The 19131-nt window shown below is 42.7% G+C and overlaps 4 protein-coding genes across 4 annotated transcripts; 1 reads left to right on the plus strand and 3 right to left on the minus strand. All coding sequences in view use genetic code 11, as the record gives it.

Moving 5' to 3' along the window:
- Nucleotides 1–413: 413 nt before the first annotated feature.
- EGR_05204 (hypothetical protein) lies at nucleotides 414–677 on the minus strand (the record flags this gene model as incomplete). Its single annotated transcript, XM_024494453.1, has 1 exon — nucleotides 414–677. One exon carries the CDS (start codon nucleotides 675–677, stop codon nucleotides 414–416), a length of 264 nt encoding a protein of 87 aa, XP_024351074.1.
- A 2380-nt stretch (nucleotides 678–3057) lies between these two features.
- On the minus strand, nucleotides 3058–4609 carry EGR_05205 (hypothetical protein; the record flags this gene model as incomplete). The annotated part of the gene is made up of 2 exons (XM_024494454.1): nucleotides 3058–3206; nucleotides 4357–4609. The coding sequence occupies 2 exons, from the start codon at nucleotides 4607–4609 to the stop codon at nucleotides 3058–3060; spliced, it is 402 nt and encodes a 133-aa protein (XP_024351075.1).
- Nucleotides 4610–7764: 3155 nt separating this feature from the next.
- EGR_05206 (hypothetical protein) lies at nucleotides 7765–8102 on the plus strand (the record flags this gene model as incomplete). The annotated part of the gene is made up of 2 exons (XM_024494455.1): nucleotides 7765–7834; nucleotides 7903–8102. The coding sequence occupies 2 exons, from the start codon at nucleotides 7765–7767 to the stop codon at nucleotides 8100–8102; spliced, it is 270 nt and encodes an 89-aa protein (XP_024351076.1).
- Nucleotides 8103–17525: 9423 nt separating this feature from the next.
- Nucleotides 17526–18974, minus strand: EGR_05207 (hypothetical protein; the record flags this gene model as incomplete). Its single annotated transcript, XM_024494456.1, has 1 exon — nucleotides 17526–18974. One exon carries the CDS (start codon nucleotides 18972–18974, stop codon nucleotides 17526–17528), a length of 1449 nt encoding a protein of 482 aa, XP_024351077.1.
- Nucleotides 18975–19131: the final 157 nt, after the last annotated feature.

Genomic DNA, 19131 nt, shown 5'->3' on the forward strand with positions numbered 1-19131 from the left:
GCACCTCTAATTCATTGCGTCTGCAACTGTTTCTTTGTTTTTACGCGTGCGCGTGTAAATGAGTATTGTGTTGTGATTAAAACAAACAAGGGATCAGATGATGCTAGTCCACAAAAAGGAAAAGGTGAAAACTACAGAAGATGCGGCTATATACGGTAGCAAACGTCGTGGAATGTGCACGTGGTACTAACTGAGGTCCTTTTACCGTTTTTGTATGTGCGCTTGTCATAAGTGGTGTTATTGTCTTTCCCTCCCTCCCGAAAATCTACCACAACAGAGGAGGTGGGGGAAAGGGGTTGGATGGAGGGAGATAAAGCAGAAGTGAGAGATCGATAGATGGACAGATGTGTGCTTGTCAAAATGCCACGAAGACAGGCTCTGTGGTTCTGTCCTTGAATGCATAATTTGATCACTCAAAGCGGACTCCCACTGCCGCTCGTGGTGGACCCAAGAAGCAGATTTGAGCCAGTATTCTCAGTGCTGGTTGAGGAGGAATTGGTGGCAGTAGGAGGGGAGAGGGGATTGGTCTTGAAGGGAGACCAAAATGATGGCGGTGGCGGTGGAGGAGGAGGAGGCGGTGAAGATGTGGAGTATTTAGATAACGGCTTCTTGGGCCCTCGTACACGACTTCGTTGGTTATTGGCAACTCTGCGGGCTTGCACACAAACATCCGTCATGCAGAGATTGATGGAACCAGTCTTCAGTTGAGGATGCCGTTTCCTGATAAAGGCTACAATAAGGTATTGCAAATATCACCTCGATTGTTCAGGCTTTTAAGTCGAGTTCCGAGGAATTCATGTCACTCGGTCTTTTTTGTCAAATTGACATAAATGCTGGGCCGCTTTCCCTCCATTGTACATCATGTCGATTTTGGTAAATGCTTTACTGTAGAGAGCACCACAATAATTCTGATGTTGTGCCTCCCTCATTTCAGTCTCTTCCATTTTCAGGAAAGTGTCGAAAACTGGTTATAGCCTAGGAATTATCTACGAGCATTCACAGAAGGACCATAGAAATGTAAAAGAAGGGAAAGGATGACTTTCTACTGCAAGCTATTAGTTAAAATGAGTAAATGATAAGAAAAATCCTGAGTCAGCAGAACGAGTTGTTAATTTGCTCCAGAAAGAATGCATTAGAATTCACTCTCTAGATAATGTAGCCGACATCTTTTACCATGCAAATCAATTATGTAGTGGTGAACAGCGCTGCAAAACCTCCCTGCCCTACAGCGTCAACCTTGGAATGAACATGGTGACAGAGAATTCGTGCTAAAAGGCAGACCTCAGGACTCGCGTGCAAGCCTCGCGACCGACTTGCATGACCGCATGCTCAACTCATGGGGGTTGGTTTGATGCTAATCTCCACCATTTCACCGTCATCCATGTTCACGCACAGCCAGATGCAGACATACGCAGGTACATACACGCACACCCACCACACACACACACACACGTATATGCACAAGGTGGTGGTAATGCGTACGGGTTGGGGGCAAAACTGTCTAACTGACTTGACCGGACACGCAATTTCCACCACCCCCTTACCCGCATACCCACAAACCCACCCCCTCCTCCCTTCACTCTGGCCTGCCTCATGTGATCTACCTGGAAAATGCTTTGACCTTCCGCGAATTGTTGAATTTGTCGATTGGTTAGGCAAGGTAGTGCATGGACTTAACGTTATACCTGCACATTCACAGCTTTGCTTATGCATCTTCAGTCGAACAGATTTCAAGCACCTAGTTCTCCTTTCCTGTTTTATACACGATAATAGATGAAGCACATAAACGTAAATGCGCCTGACCTACTAGTTCTCGTTAAAATTTTGTCTTTTTCTTTTGGCAAGTTGTAAAATTCTTTCCAAAAAAGCAAATTCACCTAACCATCTCACACCTTAGGGTGGGTTTTTAATTACCAAGGCCAGGTCTTCAAGATGAATAGGTGAATTTAAACAAAAGCATCAAAATCACAAGTTACTCTGTGAGTAGGTTAGCAAAGAAGGGGTCACTTATGCCATCAATCCCTTTCTGTTAAAATGACAGCCTGTAACCAACCTGGAGAAAAAGAAGAAATTTGGTTCACAGGTTTTATGGCAGATTTTATCAACAGAGGGAAGCCATGTGAATTGATACCTCTTTTTTTTCGGCTCTAGAAGATAAAAAAGGATGAATCCCTCAAGTTAGTTTTATTTTAACCATCATTGGGTGAATCTTGTGTGTGTGTGTGTGTGTGTGTGTGTGTGTGTGTGTGTGTGTGTGTGTGTGTATGCGAGAGTTTATCTTAATTTGCGCGTTTTCTGCAATCTCAGGCACGTGCGTGAATCTGCGTGCGTGCGCACCTACAACCACGTGTATTTCGCATGTTTTTTACTCGATGTGTGTGTGTGTGTGTGTGTGTGTGACTGTTCATGCCCCCCTCCCTTCCACTTCCCCCCGTCCTCTCCCCCCCGGTCCGTCGCGTTTGGTTCCGTCTGAGCCCGAACACACACCGCACTAAGTGAAACAAATAGCCGATTTCGTTCGACCCCCGCCTCCGGTATCCTCGATGCTGCTGCTGCTGCTGGTATGAGCTTTGTTGGGGCTGAGAATTAGTGGAGGAAAAATAGCCTCCTTAAACCTGAGGATTACGCACACACACACACACATGTATGCACCCAAGTTATTGTGATTGAAGTAGTAGCCAAGTTATGCAGTGGATACAGCATTTGCTGCACTCGTCGCATATATGCGATACTTCAAATTTCTTACCCTAGCCCGGTGTCACTAGTATGCTCACCACTATAACAGGTTGCAAAATATTGCGACACAAGGAGATCAGTTTAGTGCAAAACAGTTAAACAAATGTTGTGTCATTTCGGTAATCCAATTTCAGGAGAGATTTGCTTGCCCAACTCCTGACAAGTGACCACGTCAACAGTTTTTTTATGCTCCTCCTGATATCAGGACTCAAAATCGTAATTACTGTCAAATCTTTAAGGAGGTATCACTTCTCTAAGTTATGCTGATTTGTTAGCCCTGTTGGAGGGTTTCTTGTAAATTTATTGATATGTTGATCTTATCTATATGTTACAACTGGTTGGAACATTTGTGAAGTCTTCACGTGGTTGGGATGCAGCTACTATCCACGGATGGAGGCAGACCTTCCATTCTGACAAGTGAATGTGGACATGAAAATTGATCAAATTAAATGGAACACCTGACCCAGGACCTAAAGAGGACAGTAAGAGAATGAATTCAGTTGCATCAGTTACGGATGCGTAAGTCAGCAGCAAAGCATGGTACTTATAAATCGGAGTAAAGGATAAATTTTTAGGTATAGTATGCTCTACATTGTCCTCAGAGACGATTCTGGGTACCACAGTGGTGCCAGTTACAGAGGAGATCGGTGTGAATGGACAGGTGTAACAAATTTTACAGGAGGCATTCAGAGTGGGTGGTTTTGCCCGCGACGACTCACAAAAGATGGATTGTTGCTATCACGTCCATTTGTAGTTGATTTCCCAAACCACTGGTTCTACATTGAGGCAATCAACAACTGGGGCGATATCAAAATCTAACAATTAGGAAACTTCGATCATTGAGCTGCTACGGCAGTACATACACTACACGAAATGGCAACAATTTCTCTACATGTCTACCAACTGAGTGGAGAACAGAATGACACTGTGCAACATGTAAGAGCAGAAGAGAGCAGTGGAAAGGAGAAATGGATGAATAACAATTTCTCCCTTAACTGCATTAATAAAAATGGATAATTAAGTATCTGCTCCAGGAATGGCGACGACTGGCAAATGAAGTACCCAGTGTGTGAAACATCGTCTAGCCTCGAGAAGTAGAAAGGCAGTGAATTTCCCTCTCTAGATGCGGTTTACACAAACAATGAAACTTAGGATACAATGCAATCTAAGAGTGACCTTGCATCATTAGGAGGTCGTTGATGAAATTGTTACCTTCGTGCAAAAGGCGGATCTCAGAGCAGAATAAAATCTGTAAACACCCAAAGTTGTGAATTGCATACCCACACGCTTTTTCAAATGCGTCGACCAGTCGACGCACTCCTTCTACTCAAGGCACTAATCACAACGATGCTAGCTCTACATGTGATGCCGTGAGACATTTAGACTTCAAAAGTATTAATCAGATCAACAAATTATCATCTATTTGCTAGGCACACCTCCAAACTTCACAGCATGGGGTGTGTGCGCTTGTCATTTAAAGTGTGCCACGGTCAGTTACAGGTAAAATTAATGACACTAAAACAAGCATAAGTGTCATTATTTAAGTTCTTCTTTGTGTGTCTAGCCAACGACTTCTCTATCTGTGTGCCTGAACCCCTGCCCAGGAAAAAATCTAGTTACCTTTAATGGCCTCAGTGATCTCGGGCTGTAGTCGCTGCTTGTAGATCCCTTCGCCAGAGAGAGAGGATGCAGCGAGTTCCTCCTGACTGAAGAAACTTTTCATCAGCAGACGAATGAGGCGGGTCGCACTGCCCGAGGACTTGATAATGAGGCTTTGGTACACCTCTTTTGGCAACATCACTGAGGGATGAAGCTCGCTCAATATTATGTGTCCCTGTAATATTGCATAATGGCGTGTCTCATTTTTACTCATCTCTATCATATATACTATTAAACTAGACCACTACAAAACCCTGGCACTGCATTAATTAATTCCAGGTCTCACTGTTTATACATGTTGGGTCGGTACTGGCATCAGTAAAACTCACTAATCAGTACTGCGATTGTTTTACAAGTCGTCTTCTGAAAAGCAACTAATGTTCCTCTAAAGCAAACTAAGTACGTTACAAAATTAGTCAGTAAGTGTATTTCCGTATTAGAGAGTAAGATATTGCTGTGATGACAACTAATAAGTAGTTTATACAATTATTACTCAGTTTACTTTCTTTATAGAACCAAAAATTATTTCTAAACAAAACAACAATCTAATCGTTTTCACAAGCTTTTTTTATTAAATGGAAAGTAATTTTGAAAAGAAGTTCCCTATAGCAACTTTACGATGATGTCAATTAATACCCATTTTTAAGAAATGTTGTCGTTCCAGAAAAAAGTGTGCAGCTGTTTCAATCGAATTTAAGTAGCACCTCTATTACAGAATCATTTTATCCCGCTTGATAAATGCCTCCAAGAGAGTAATTTGGGGTAGAAATGTCTGGACTAATTTCAATTCCTTTCTTTCCAGTGCTTTTGTTAGCCGCATTTACCCCAGATCTTTAAAAGCTTAATGGTTGCTCTAAATCTTACCCTACTATTTCATTCTAACATCTAACGAAAGACTTTGCTATAACGAAAAAAAGATCTCACAAATAATGGAGAACTCCGACACTTTAATAAATGGCCGTTGGTTTAGCCATTGCTATGACAAATTCAATCAAAGATACAAATGTTGTGTGATGACATTTTTCTTTCTACTCCACCTAACGAACTAGAAATTTTGAAAGGAACTTTTGATGCTTCTATTTATTTCCATTATTACAACACCGATCCGCACAAATACCATTGGGAAAATGGAGAATTCTGTTAACTTGCATTGTTGCAATTTCACCTTTAAATTAAGAAGCGCAAACAGTTTTAGTGGGATTTCCTACACAAACTATTGAATTAATTAGACTACCAAAATATTGCGCAACAATAATCTCCATAAAGTGAAAAAAAGGCTCGAAATGATGATTGAAGGTGATGCAAAAAATTTGAGAAGCGCATATACGGCACCATTGGGAAAGAGTTGACTTTTGCCATTCAAGTCATGTGCAACACATGACGACGAAAGTACCGTGGAAATTTTTCGCCAAGTAGGGCACATTAAGCGGCGACATCACAGGCACAAAACGCCTCCTTATCGCTTCCCACCACCGCTACAGAAGCAGCAGCAGCAGCAGCAGCAGCAGCGTCATCTTGGGTTTTGCGTGGGGAGAGGATTTTATGCGCGTCTGACAATTAATTTCCTGCAGGATGGTTTTTTGGAAGTCCTCACCCTGTGTTGACGCTGATGACTTGAGCTGATAAGACACCTCCTCCGCCTGTTCATTCACTGCTCCCTTCCTCTCTTAGTTTTGCTGCCACGGCCTCTAGGAATTGGCTGCAGCTGGGGCTGCGGCTGTCACAGGAACCACCTTTTTGCGGACTCAAATGCGCCTCTTCCACTCTCACGCTCTCCCTTTCCCTCTCACGCATCGCTATTTGTTTGATGGTCACAATTTTTAACATTCCAATGGTCATGTTGGTCAATCTCTTTTTTGTTCAACTGCTTGGCACGAGGCCTCTCTTGTCAACTTAGGAGCACACATAAGCACAAAAAAGTGTATCGTGCTGGCGCAGCATTGAGAGACACGAATTGACCGCCTTTTTGTGTTTTGTCTCTTCTTGATTGTTGCTAATTGTCCCCGAAAGATACCACCATGCTCATTTACCTTTTCATTACAAATTTTGGAAAGTGAAATTATTGGCCGGTACCAGCATATTCACCTAAGGTGGCGTGCACTTTCTCCACCAAAAGTCCATTCGTCACTTCGGTGAAGGTAAGCCCCCAGCCCGTGGTATACACACAAAAATACAGTAATCCCTTGTTAAGAAGTACCATTCAGCTAGATATCAGGGCTAAAGATGTACTTCAAAGCAGGAGTCTAAGAGAATACAACTAAAGAATGAATTTTGTATCCATATACGTATGAGTGGCGATTTGCATTCATTAGCACAGTGATTGAAGACGCTGACACGAGGTAACCTGTCGAATATGATTAAAAGTGTATCAGCTAAAATGTCTGTGCTTGTGCGTGTGCGTGTATGTGTGCGTGCGTGCTAGAATCCATCACAGGCAGGTTGACAGGGTGTAGTTTCAATTTCAACTGCTCTCGCGTCATGTTTGATGCCAGAGAGGGAGAGAGAGGGGGTACGAACGAGACAGTAGTGGATGGAGGGCAGGGTGGTGAGGTGGGAGAGGGGTTTTGGCATCACTCATTTCTGGCTTGATGTTTTTTTTTCTCACCTCCCTGTCTCAGCATGCCTGGCTGCCTGCCCGTGTGCGTGTGTGCGTGCGTGCGTGCATGTCAAGTGGCACTCTCTGCTGTGACAGATTGAATGGGAAAAGAGCTATCGCAGATGTCATCTTAGTCAACGATGATGTCGTTTGCAGTTGTAGTAGTAGCAGTTCGAAGTGATGAGTTGTTATCACACGATGTGCATCACTCCATCACACACACGCCACTTGTCTTTTCCCCTTCCCCCTCTTTCTCTCCCCGACTCCTCTCGTTCCCGCACATCTCCTCAATATGCCCCCCTCTCTCTCCAAAAATGTTTTCTCAGAACACAAAAAACCGTTCATTCCCAAATACAACCTAAATGTCTTGGTAACATTAGCACATTAACACGTCCCCTTTCTCATCGCGCCATGGCAGATTAACCTGCTTATTCATCTGCGTTTAGTACTTTTTTAGAAATCAATTTTAGAAAAGGAATGACAAATAATAATTGGAATGACAAGCCCCCTTCTTTTCTGTTTTCCAAAGCCCGGTGTCAAAGTGGCATAAATTTCACTGACCAGAAAATTAGGAAATCTATCATTCTTTCAAAATACATCATTGAGACCTCTAAACAAAAAAATTCAAATTTAATTATTAAAATTCCTTAATTTTTGGTGTTTTTGGTTGAAAAAGAAAAACAGGGATAACATAAATTTGTGGGCTCCAAGAGGAAAAAATTTGTTCAGACCCCATCAACATGTTTCATTTATGGTTAAGCATGCCCATAGACATGAGTAACGATGTTATAATAAAAATTGTTTTCACATTTTCTACTATCAAATATTTATGTACTTATGCATGTGTGTGTGTGTATGCTCAGCATCTTTTCCCAAGATGGCGGAACTCACTCATTTACTTGCCTATCTAGCTTATCATTCCTCACATGGTGGATGTTCAATAAACTTTTTTAGAACAAAACTTAATATAGAGGTCAACAATTTGCATAGCAAAAACACACATTATCCGGGCACCAATCGAATTTCTGCCGGGTCAGGTTTCAACGAAGATGTACTATCATCAGGGGGTTTTTATAATTTCCGAGAACCAATGGATTTCACACTTCATTAAAAAATTGATTGAATTATTGTATATTTATCTGTTTGTTCAAGGTGTCTTTTAACCCCCTAATGCTGTTGTTGAGGTTGGTCTCGATGCTGATGATGGTAGGAAGTTGGAAGAAAAGAAGCTAAGGATGAGGCAGAGGTGCAGAACAAGGAGGATGAGGAGGAGGAGGAGGAGGAGGAGAAAGAGGAGAGGAAAAAAGACCTCTGGCGCGAAAAATTGCGTGTGCACAGAGAGCGGGACTTCCACTTTAATTATCCCCGTGAGGAAGGCAAAGATGACGATGGTGGCGGCGCTGGTGGTGGTTGGGGTACAAGTTAATCAGAATTAGTGGTCGTCCGTCGGCACGGCAAGGCACGACACGGAACAGCACGGCACAGTTGGTAAAGCTGAGCACGGGGAAATGAGGCGAGAGGGGATGCCTGTTGGCTGATCACAATGGGTGGTCGCGATACAATACGAGGTGATGCGATGCGGCCGCACATGGGTACAGCTGAGTGCCACGTTCTGCACCCCCCTAGACTTCATCACTACCTCCATTACCCTCATCCCCTGCCTCCCCCTCTTGTCTGCTTGCCTAACGCGTTATCCACCCAACCAACCACCCACCGACCCACACACACATTGTTAGCGAAATTAAAACGCCACGCGCATTTGTGCTGTGGTGATTAATAGGGGCAGAAACATGAAGAGGTTTGGCTCGATTATGGGTAAGGCGGAATGTCTAAAACTAATTTCAAAGGTGTGTGCCAGAGCCCTTCTTGTAATGCGAACGGAGTTACTGAAGCGCCAAAATGGAGTATAATGCATGAAATAGGCCTTCTTCTATGTTCAATGGATTTTGATGTGTAATAAAGTCAAATTAGAACCGCATTTTTTAAACACATTTGAGAATTACCTAAAAAAGGACATCAGATTTGAGGAATTTTGTTTAAACTACTGTATATGCAGTTGTTCCAATTCTGTTGTTTTAAAATAAATGTCTGGTTAAATTGCCAAGTTGGGAGGAATCGTGATTCTCTAAAATTTTTTTTTTAAAAATTATCACCAGTCTATTAGTTGGTTGCTAATGCTTCCATACTAAGGTTTGAGTTGGTGTTTTTATTTACTAAAAGCGCATATGTAAATAGTAGCGTAAAGGGGAGTCACTCTTGGAAATTCCCCCATCCTCAAAGTAACGTGCATTTTTGGAAAAACTGTTGAGGATAAAACGAGGACTTTCGGATGCATTGTGCTAAATAGTTAATTTGTTATTTTCAAATAAAATGAAACAATAGAGATTAAAGTGGTTATATTGTCATTAAATCATGATTTCTGCCAGGTCTGGAAGCACGTTTGAAACGTGGTAAATATGCATACCTTATACACCATTCTTTTTTCGTAATTTAATTCACTTTAGCTGAGTAATGTATGTTTTAACATTCTTGATGTTTTATCTGGATAGTGCACTATTTAAGTGAATGATTTACAAGAAGCGGAGATGGAAGTTAACAGACATATCTGAGAAAATCGTGCATAAGAACTCGGTGAGAGCATTTGCGTATATGAAGGATGTGTGTAAGAGTAATCCCGGGCTCCCTCACTCAAAATTGACGTAGATATTGTTGATTAAAAAGGAGAAGATAATGGAGTTACACATAGCTTACACATGAATAATCTGGACCGTGACTCATATGTGATTTTGCTTAAGTTTTTTGTATACTTACATGGCGCTTTAATATGGTGCCACTATATTACTTATTAGTGACTAGCATATGGTACTGATTTGAAGTCGAACCGAATTCGGGAACGGAGTTTTCAACTTGAATGATCTATTTTATATTAAGAAAAGAAAACTGACTTTGAAACGATTTTCCAAAGATGGGGCACATATAGTCATTACTTACCAGCGATAACTACGAAACGGTATTTTCTTATTTACATTGCATGAAAGTTTGGCTCTTCTAGACTCAATTATGCTGGAAATTTACTACTAGATGATTCAGCGAAGCCACAACATTATGGTGAAAGAACTTTTGGCACAGTTGAGGGCTAGATATCTAGCTTTTGTTATGCATTCTCAGCCCTTAAGACATGAAGCGACAGTAATCTAGTCTACAAGAAGGGGAAAAATAATTGTTCCTAGCTCGTGTGTGTGGGAGAGAGGTGAGAAAAGGAAGGGGAAGAAGAGTGATAGTCATGAGTGACACCTCTCGTGCAAACAGACAGATGAGCGAGTGGGTGAGCAAACGAGCTCTCACGACCCACCAGAAGCAGGGTGGAGAGGGGATGGAACGGAGAGGAGCCGTACAGCTCGCTCCTCCTCACTCCTGTCCTCCTCTCCTCTTCTTCCTTCCAATGCAACAGAATCAGGCGCCTTGATGATACCACTCCCCATGTCAGAGCCAGTCAGCTGCACCGAGGACGACTGGCGTTGGTAGTGGCGTGCGTGTGTACGTCTGTGAATGAAGTGATTGACTGCTGCTGTTCCTTCACTTTAGTTTGTCGACAAGCAGAAAAGGCAAACAGCCATCTCAAACCACATTGACTTATGCGGGAAGTCCCACATCATGACATCAAGGTGCGGTCCACAATCTTGACCAGGTAATATACACACACAAGCACTCGTACGTGGATACTTACATGGGCCAGTCACGTGCAGTTGTAGGATCGACACACAAAAGGGAGAGTAGGTGTAGTAAAAATCATCATTACCAGTTGTGTGGGTTTGATTGCACTGTCTTTAATCCAACCTCGTGACACCCTGTCTGTGCATCTTCTGCATCCCTGTTTGTATTTCTTTTTTTTTTGGCAATGAATATTACATGTTTCGGCAATAATTTACATCCGATAGGATGATGTTTTTTTCGGATGTCTGACAGGATTTTCTCCGGTTGACAAACCATCTGACAAATTAGACATGACAGCAGCAGTATGCAGCATTAATTTTGGCGTCATGTCAAATGGGGAGGACAGATCATGCAAACGTGTGGCCAATGCAATGCGCAATACTCACTCAAGGGAATTTAAAACCTAATGTTGGTCTTTTTTTCCTTTTAATTGATGCCCAAAATGACTGAATGGACCTCTAGCATTGTGTAAAGTCTGCTACCGCCGAGGATAGGCGAAGTGATAAAGACTCCACTTGAGGTGTATACATGAGTAATATCCATTAAGGATGAGCATGTGTTAACACAAAGGTGTCGACTATAGAGTCATAAAAAGGCAGAAAACGCCTGGTCACACCTCATCTTGATATGAGTGCACCATTTTAAGACACTAGTGTGTGTGCATGTGTGTGTGTGTGTGTATGGATATGCACACACATGTATTTACGAGTTTCGCTAACTTCCTATCATTGTTCACCCTTAGAAGGACAAGAAAATGTTGGAATCACGGTACCACTTGTACCCGCAATTAATGAAACTGCAGTATGGAAGAGTGATGGGAAGAGTTACGCAAAAAAAGGGTGAGAAATAACTGCTATAGGCATGAGAAATCAACTTAAGGTTTGTGAAATTTCCTCATTTTCTCTCCTTATCTTTCTATTTCACTCCGTGTAGCACATGATAAAGTCAGTAATTTCATCATTCCTCAAATCACATGAACAGACATGAGCTCTTATTGCAGTAATTGTGAGAGACTAATGAATATCTTTCAAATTGCTTATAAGGTGAATAAATGTGTGTGCGTGTGTGGAGAGAGGTGGAGGCAGCACATACGTTTGTCAATGTTAATGCGCCACTTCTGGAGAATGTGTCAAGGAAAAGTCCATACCAAGCCGATTGTGGCGTTTAATCATACAAATGCACTTGCCAAAAAGCGCACGTGGTTAGCTTGTTGCTGTTAGCCGTAGAGCAGACAACATAGCAAGAGAATATTTTGCCGCCTAAAAGTTGGCTCTGCGGTCAATTAAATAGGGGAGTTTTAAACGACCTTCTGAGAGTGGGCTTCCCAAACTCCTCCCTGCCTTCCCCTCCTTCCTGCTGCCTCTTCCTCACTTTTTGTTCTCTCGATGAGAAAAACAGGGACTTCACACGAACAAGCTTTCCCCATAGAAAGTGAGTGCGAGGTGTGTGTGTGTATGATGGCCGGAATCGACAACATAGGCAAAAAATTTGCTCTTCTCCCCCCACTTCATCTCCCCGCCCCCCTCCCCCAAATCGGTTTGAAAGGCTGTAACGAAGTGAGTGAGAAGGCCAACCTAGCGGAGCGTGTCTGGTTGTCGCGTGGGGGGCCCTGTGTGTCGTCTTTGAAATTACCGCAAGTGCGTACGTCTGTCCACGCGTGCGTAAACATACACGTCCGCACGGTCGCACGCACGGCCGCACGTGGGTGGCGCAAGCCTGCCATGAGGAGGGAAATAGAAGTGTGTGTGCCGTGTGAGTGTGAAATGGGGAGTGATTATAGTTGATCGAATTTGGCAAACAACTAAAGTGGATTAAGTGATGGGTGTGTGTGTGTGTGTGTGTCTTATTTTTTCCTTCTCCTGCCACTGCTACTGCAGCTTTGTTTTTGTCCCATCTCGAGATGATGGCGTGGTGGCAGCGATAATGAGGAGCGCTACAACTCACATGTAAGGCGATGTGGGTGTAATCTAATTTATTCCTGTGGATTTGTCCACCAGGATAAAGTAGGGATTTATGACTCTTATCGTTCTTTGGTTTTTAACTTTGCCTTTGAATTATTGTCCAAAGGCAGTCGGAAATCATTTAATTTTCCAAGCACCACGGACTCCTTTAATTAGTATTTCTGCATGTATTTACCGCTTCTGTTTTAGAGGAAAAGAAATGAAGCGAATTACGAGTCTACAGACAGTGCCCTAGGGTATTTAATGCCCCCTTTTGTGACTCGAGTGAAGAAAAAACCATCTAGCAATGGTTGTCAGCCCAAGTCAGACAGCCACACTCTCAAGCACACACGCAGAAAACGCCTGAATAATGTATAATTTGCACGAATACTTCGCAACCAGGTAGGTAGGTGGGTGGATTCGTACTTGGATGGACAAAGGGGTTGGGTATCGCTGCTAGTGCTCAATGTCTACTTGTCATGGCTCTTAAATTATCCATGGTCTTGAAGTCTTACTCTGGGGAGGTGGTGAATTAGGAAAGAGGGTGAGAGGAGGGAAGGGGTAGAAAAGGATTCATGCGTTCCCCCTCTTCACCCCACAGTGTCACTTTCCCACCCAGTTCGAGGGTGACAGGCTGCGAAGATGAATGTGGTTGGATAGACAGGTGTCAGAGGAAATCGTGTGTGTGTGTGTGTGTGTGTGTGTGTGTGTGTGGTACGTATGTGCTTGCCTGACTGTCCACTGTTGCCACTAATGGTGCTAATCGCCTTAGGGAGATCAGCAAAGATTGGGGGTGAGAGGTAAGAGGTGTCTATCTAAACTTCACCCGAACACACATCATCATCGCAGGAAAAAAAGAAAACATTAGTGGGTGGCAGCAGAAGATTGAGAAGAGGAGATGGTGGTCTGACGTGAAGTGGAACGAGGTGAGAAGAAAAGGGGTGAATTGACATGAGGCGACATTCTTGGGAGAGGGTCCTGTCATCTGTTTTGGCAGGTAAAGCAAAGCTTTAGGCAGTCTAGGAGAGTCACACCGAATTTCGCCAACGGTCTCCAAAGGCAGTAAACAAGTTAGAGACGTTCTCTAGGGTCCAGGAGCAAAAGAGGTTGTCTCCATTCAATTATTTTATTGTTCCTGAGCTTGATGGCCCTCTGCATTGGTCTTAATATTTGAAACTCAAATGAGCACCATGCCACATGGGCTAATTTGTTCAACTATTGGAGAGAGACAAAGAACACATGCCACGGGTTTGTAACAATGAGTGTCATATATGTGTGACACTAGTCGCGGATGTGCTAATGACAGTCTGTAAGCCTATACAGCGACAATAGTTGATTCAACTGGACCGTTAAATTGCACAGGTATCCAACGATATCAACAAATAAGTCAGTTGAAAAATGTTGATGTTCTGAAGTTATATTACAGGACGACTCTCCCAACTATGACAACACGTCGTGACATTGCGATTATCTTAAAGAAAATCCGTTTTCTTGTAGATTTTAGGACACGGATTTGATGGACCTATGTCAGAGGGAATTACTTGCACACTCATTGCATTTTCCTTTTAGAAACAAATTTTTACTTATCCTTCCACTTTTAATACTCAGAGTGGACTCAAGAGTAAAGCTGTAAGAATAGGTGAATGCATTCTTCAACAACGCTCCACTCTTCCAGCCAACTGATCCATCACTTTCACCGCTGCAAAATCAACATAAGATGAGGGAGGAGAGGGATGTCCTTTCCACTTGAAAATACACGGCCCTTCTTTTATGGTCTCTCCATTGTTGAAGGGAGAGGGAGGCACACTAGTTGGGGTCAATTGCCGAATCCATATTGACGAGCCAATGTTTCATAGGCACGGCTAGGTGCCCCACCTTAACTTTCCAGTAGGATTGGGTGAGGCGGACCATACCTCACTAACAAGCAATCAATTACGGCAGAAATAGTGAAAGAGGAACCCAAGAAGTTGTTCAAGAGTCTGATTAACATGTCTCCTTGGGTGTTGATAATGCCATTTCTACTTCTAAATCACCGCATTGGAGCACAGGATTCACCTGTACTTGAGTTAATGATGACAGGTCTCACCATATACCTAGAAGGATCATTAAATAAGACGATAATGGTTTTATAATTGCACAGGGCGTGCGTATATGAGTGGATGTGTGTGTGTGTGTGTGTCTTAGAGAAGAGGATGTGTGAACAAGCCTCCCTGCATTGAATAATTCAAGCTTAAACAGCCTCTTTCTCTCTCAATCTCTACCTTTCCTGTGGGTGACCGTCTCTGAGGAAACAATACCTCAGGAGGTTGACAATTAAGGCGAAGTACTTGCACACATACATACACAAAACATTTTTTCCTAGTCCAAACCTCATGTTTTCACCTGACACTTCCGGCCGCTATTGTTCTCGCCCTTGTATGAGGGTGGGTGAATGAGGGACGGAGCGAGGCGGAGCGGAGGGGCGGAGGGAGGCAGTATAATGAGAGACAGCACCTCACCACACCACACAACGGAAGCAGACACACTTGTGCACATACGTTCGTGCCTCTTTTGCGTGACATGGCAGCAGTGTCCTAGGATAGTTGCCTTCACCTCCTCCTCCTCCTCCTCCTCCTCTCCCACCAATATCACCATCACCAACGCCCCTTTGCGAAGCCGCAGTGCATGCACGCACTCCTCTCTACCTGCTACCTTCTTCTGCAAGGTGGTAACATCCGGTCAAGATATTGCGTGTGCGTGTGTGTGTGTGTTGCTATGTTCCGCTTCCAACCAGTCAGTCATAGGAGGCTAAGGGGAAGGAGAGAGGGGGGAAAGGATGATGTTATACATATATATGTGTGGACGAAAGCGCGGACGTGTATGTGACCGTGTGCGCGCCAGCGCGCACTCATGTCCCCTATGTGCTCGCGTGCAGACTAAATGGACAATAGCCTCGTTCCGTTTCTTGCTGCCCTCCCTCTCTCTCTCGCGCTCTCGCTCTCTCTCTCTCTCTCCCTGCTGCTCTTACGGTGGCGTAAATTATGCAGGAGGTTTTGAAAGCGTGGATTTGACATGACTAACGTTTCCGACATCAAACACTACGTGTATAAAACTGCATGCATGCACGTATTACCGGTCTCATTATCACGAGCTGATGGAAGGGTATCAAGGGTATCAATTCTTCACATCATTCCTCCTTAAAGTTACTATTCAGGGATAGTTTTGTAACCTTCATTGTCTACTTTCATGCAACTTATTATTCGTGAAGTAAGGAAAATATTTTTAAAGCTTAAGATATTAAATGAAGGCAATTTAGCTGGCACATTGGTGGCATATTTAAATTTGCTCTTTTTTCAAAAAGAAAACTACATTGTGTGGGAAATTAGCCAAGTAGCATCAAAATGATCCTCATTTGTAGCGTTTTAACAGTTCGTCCCCGTGGTTGGTGATCTAGTAGACCACAGATTTTTCTGTCTGTGGTGTCTCAAGTAACTCACTTTGGGAAGTCTATTCAACTGAAACCCCAACGTCTTGATTTTATGAACGAAGATACCAATTATCAACAAATAAACAAACACGAGGTAAACAATTCAATGAAAAATGGAATTACAGAGCTACAATTTCCTATCATATTGGGTTTGTAGAAAGTAAGCCCAGATTGAGATTTGAATTCACTGTGGCAGGAGGCGGATTGTGAAAAACAAGGCGTTTTGACCTACTAGACAAAAATGCCTAGTAGCTGAGGCATGAAGCTTCAAAGGGTTACAAGATGTGGATCACATGAAATTGCACAACACTAACTTCTCCCAACTCAAAATATATGGTCTCTTTCACTCTCTCTCTCTCCCTCTCTTGTGCTCTCTCTTCCTATCTCTCGCACATACACACTCTCACTCTTTCATTACTTTGTCACAAGGAAGTGATTTGCACAGACATAAGCACATTTGTAGACAAATAAGACGTTTAAGTGTAAAGTGATCGAAATAAGACATTATAAGATATATTCAGTCAGATACAGGCACAACGAATTCTGCCTACTCATTCTGCAACCTAGGTACAGTGTTTACTGCTGCCGAGTCCAGGTGAGTTTATAAGCTGAGAAGTAAGGAATGTTTTTGGAAGGGCCAACATTTCCTTCCTATAATTTTTCATAGTTGGGGGGCTCTGGAGGCAGGAGTATGGGGAAGGAGGGCAGATGTGTGTATATATTTGTGCCATGTATAGTGAGGAATTAACCACAGCCTAGGCGAAGAGCATGTCAAAGTTGGGCGTTCCGGGGTGAAAATCAAAGAGAGCATCCCAGTAGCCTGATTTTTTGACACTAGGACATATGAAAGCCATGTACTATAGATGTGTGTTGGATTTGAGACGCAAATTTTGCTACCTCACTGATTGGAGTTGTATCCAAACGCCTCAGCAAGGCTCACCACCTATCTTTAAACCCATACATATTGTTCTAGGACAGTTCTTAACTAACACCGCTTTTCTATCATGTGAAAAATCTGTCATATTAATCATGCCAACATTGTCAAATATATTCCTTTGGCTAGAAACGAATGCTACCAGCCCATTATTAGAAATTTTACAGTTCTTTAATTTAAAGATTTAGTGAAAGCGGCATTACTTATTTTGAGTTAGGACTTTTCCTTATAAAAGGGATAGATGTGCAATTTTGTGCGCTCAAAACTAGAGCATTGGTGAAAGGATGTGCCATTTGCTCATTGGAAAGATTGCACGGCCATGAGAATGCAGTGTAGTAAAGCAATTTACATGCGCCTTAATCCCCTTTAAACAACACTGAGCTGAGTAGGCTCCTTGGAAAGCTACGCAGATTGACTGCGAACAAAAATTGTCTAACAAAATGTGAGCAGTGAGCATGGGTATGGATTAGAGGAAAGGAATTACTGAACAAACTCTAGGAAAAAATGGTGTATAGGTGGTTTAAGAAGCTTTCTTTGCACTATGCTCTTTCTATTTAATGGTCCATTTACCAAGGATCTTTTTAAGCAAGCAAACTGGCAAATAGCGGACACCTGCAAACTTACATTCTGTTCGACGGGTTTGAAATGGGGACAGACCTCATTCTCTTCCTCGCTTGTTCCTCGAAAGCTAGGTTTCTTGGAGAGCAGAGGTCCACTGCATTGACTATCTCGTCCAGGGGTGGAACTTGATGGGGAATATCCGCCCAGACTTCTTGGCTTCTTATTTTTCAACGAGGTAGTTTTTAGTCGTCTACCGTTCAAGCAACGTGATGGGCTTCGCACAGCAAATCGAGAAAAAAGATGACGCGGGGGAAAGGCGTCAGAGAGATCGTTTGGGTAGGAGGAGAGTGAAGGTGATCGACGGTTAAATGCATGAGATAGAAAGCCGGAAATACGACCACTGTCCAGACAATCAGCACTTGATTCCTGTATGCAAGAATCGTGTGGTAAGGTAGCTCGTCCAAAATTTATGGAGCAGCCGTCTAATGCAGACTTGGGAGGACGAACTCGTAAATCAATTGCGGCACCGCTTTCAGAATCGTTAGCTAGTAAAGTACTCTCGAGGCTTTTGCAATCTGAAGAGGTGGATCGAGAGAATGCGTACAAATTTGGCTGAAGGGATTTATCATTAGAATGCAAATTCCAAGGATCCTTAGGCTCAGATGGTCGAGGCCGCGTTTTTTCATTTAATTCTGTAAGGTAGCGCAGAACAGATTTCTGAAAATTTATTGCCTGAAAGATTGTATAAGTGTAAAGTGAATTTAGAATTTCTTGGCAATCCGATCCAATTGGTGGAAGTGGGATTTGTTCAAGACATGAGTGAAGAAGTTGCAAAACACTTGAGTTCTCCTTTGACGCGAAGGTATTTTTGTTAACTGTTCCACATGGACTGAAGGAAAACGATTTTGACACTTGAGCAAATTCGTGATACAAGTGAGATGACTTCGGCCTTTGTTCTAAGATAGCCTCTGCTTTATTTCCAGTTGTTAAATTTTCAAATGGAAGTAAAAAAGGAAATCGTCGTGGCAAAAAGGGCAGGACGAAGGGGATAGATTGTCGTGTGGTAACTTCAGGAGTAGTGTTGACATTGGTATTAAAGTCAACATTTTGGAGCTGAGCTGCCAAGCTAAGTTGAAAATTAGAAATAGAGCTTGGTAAGCTAATGTTGTCACTTTCTTTAAATTGCTGGTTCTCATCATCAATTTTATGTGTGAGATTAATGGGCTCAATTGTATCAACGATATCATTTATGGGAAATTCAGACTTGCATTTGTAGGACGCATTGCCTTTTCGACGCTTGTTAGGGCTTACAAAAACGTCGTCAACGTCGGAAAGTTGAATAGATTTGTTAGTAATCCCAGCAAGCATAATCTAAAGAGCAATAATGATTGTGAGCGATTTTGTGTAGCCCAATTCAAAAATTCTCTTTAATTCAAGGTCAGAGAATGAGCTACCAACAAGTGCAATCAAAATCAAAGACTATTGTTGTCCTAAAAACACAAAAAATTACCTGACCAAAAATGTT

The sequence above is a fragment of the Echinococcus granulosus genome (assembly GCF_000524195.1).
Source record: "Echinococcus granulosus chromosome Unknown EG_S00037, whole genome shotgun sequence".
NCBI lineage: Eukaryota > Metazoa > Platyhelminthes > Cestoda > Cyclophyllidea > Taeniidae > Echinococcus > Echinococcus granulosus.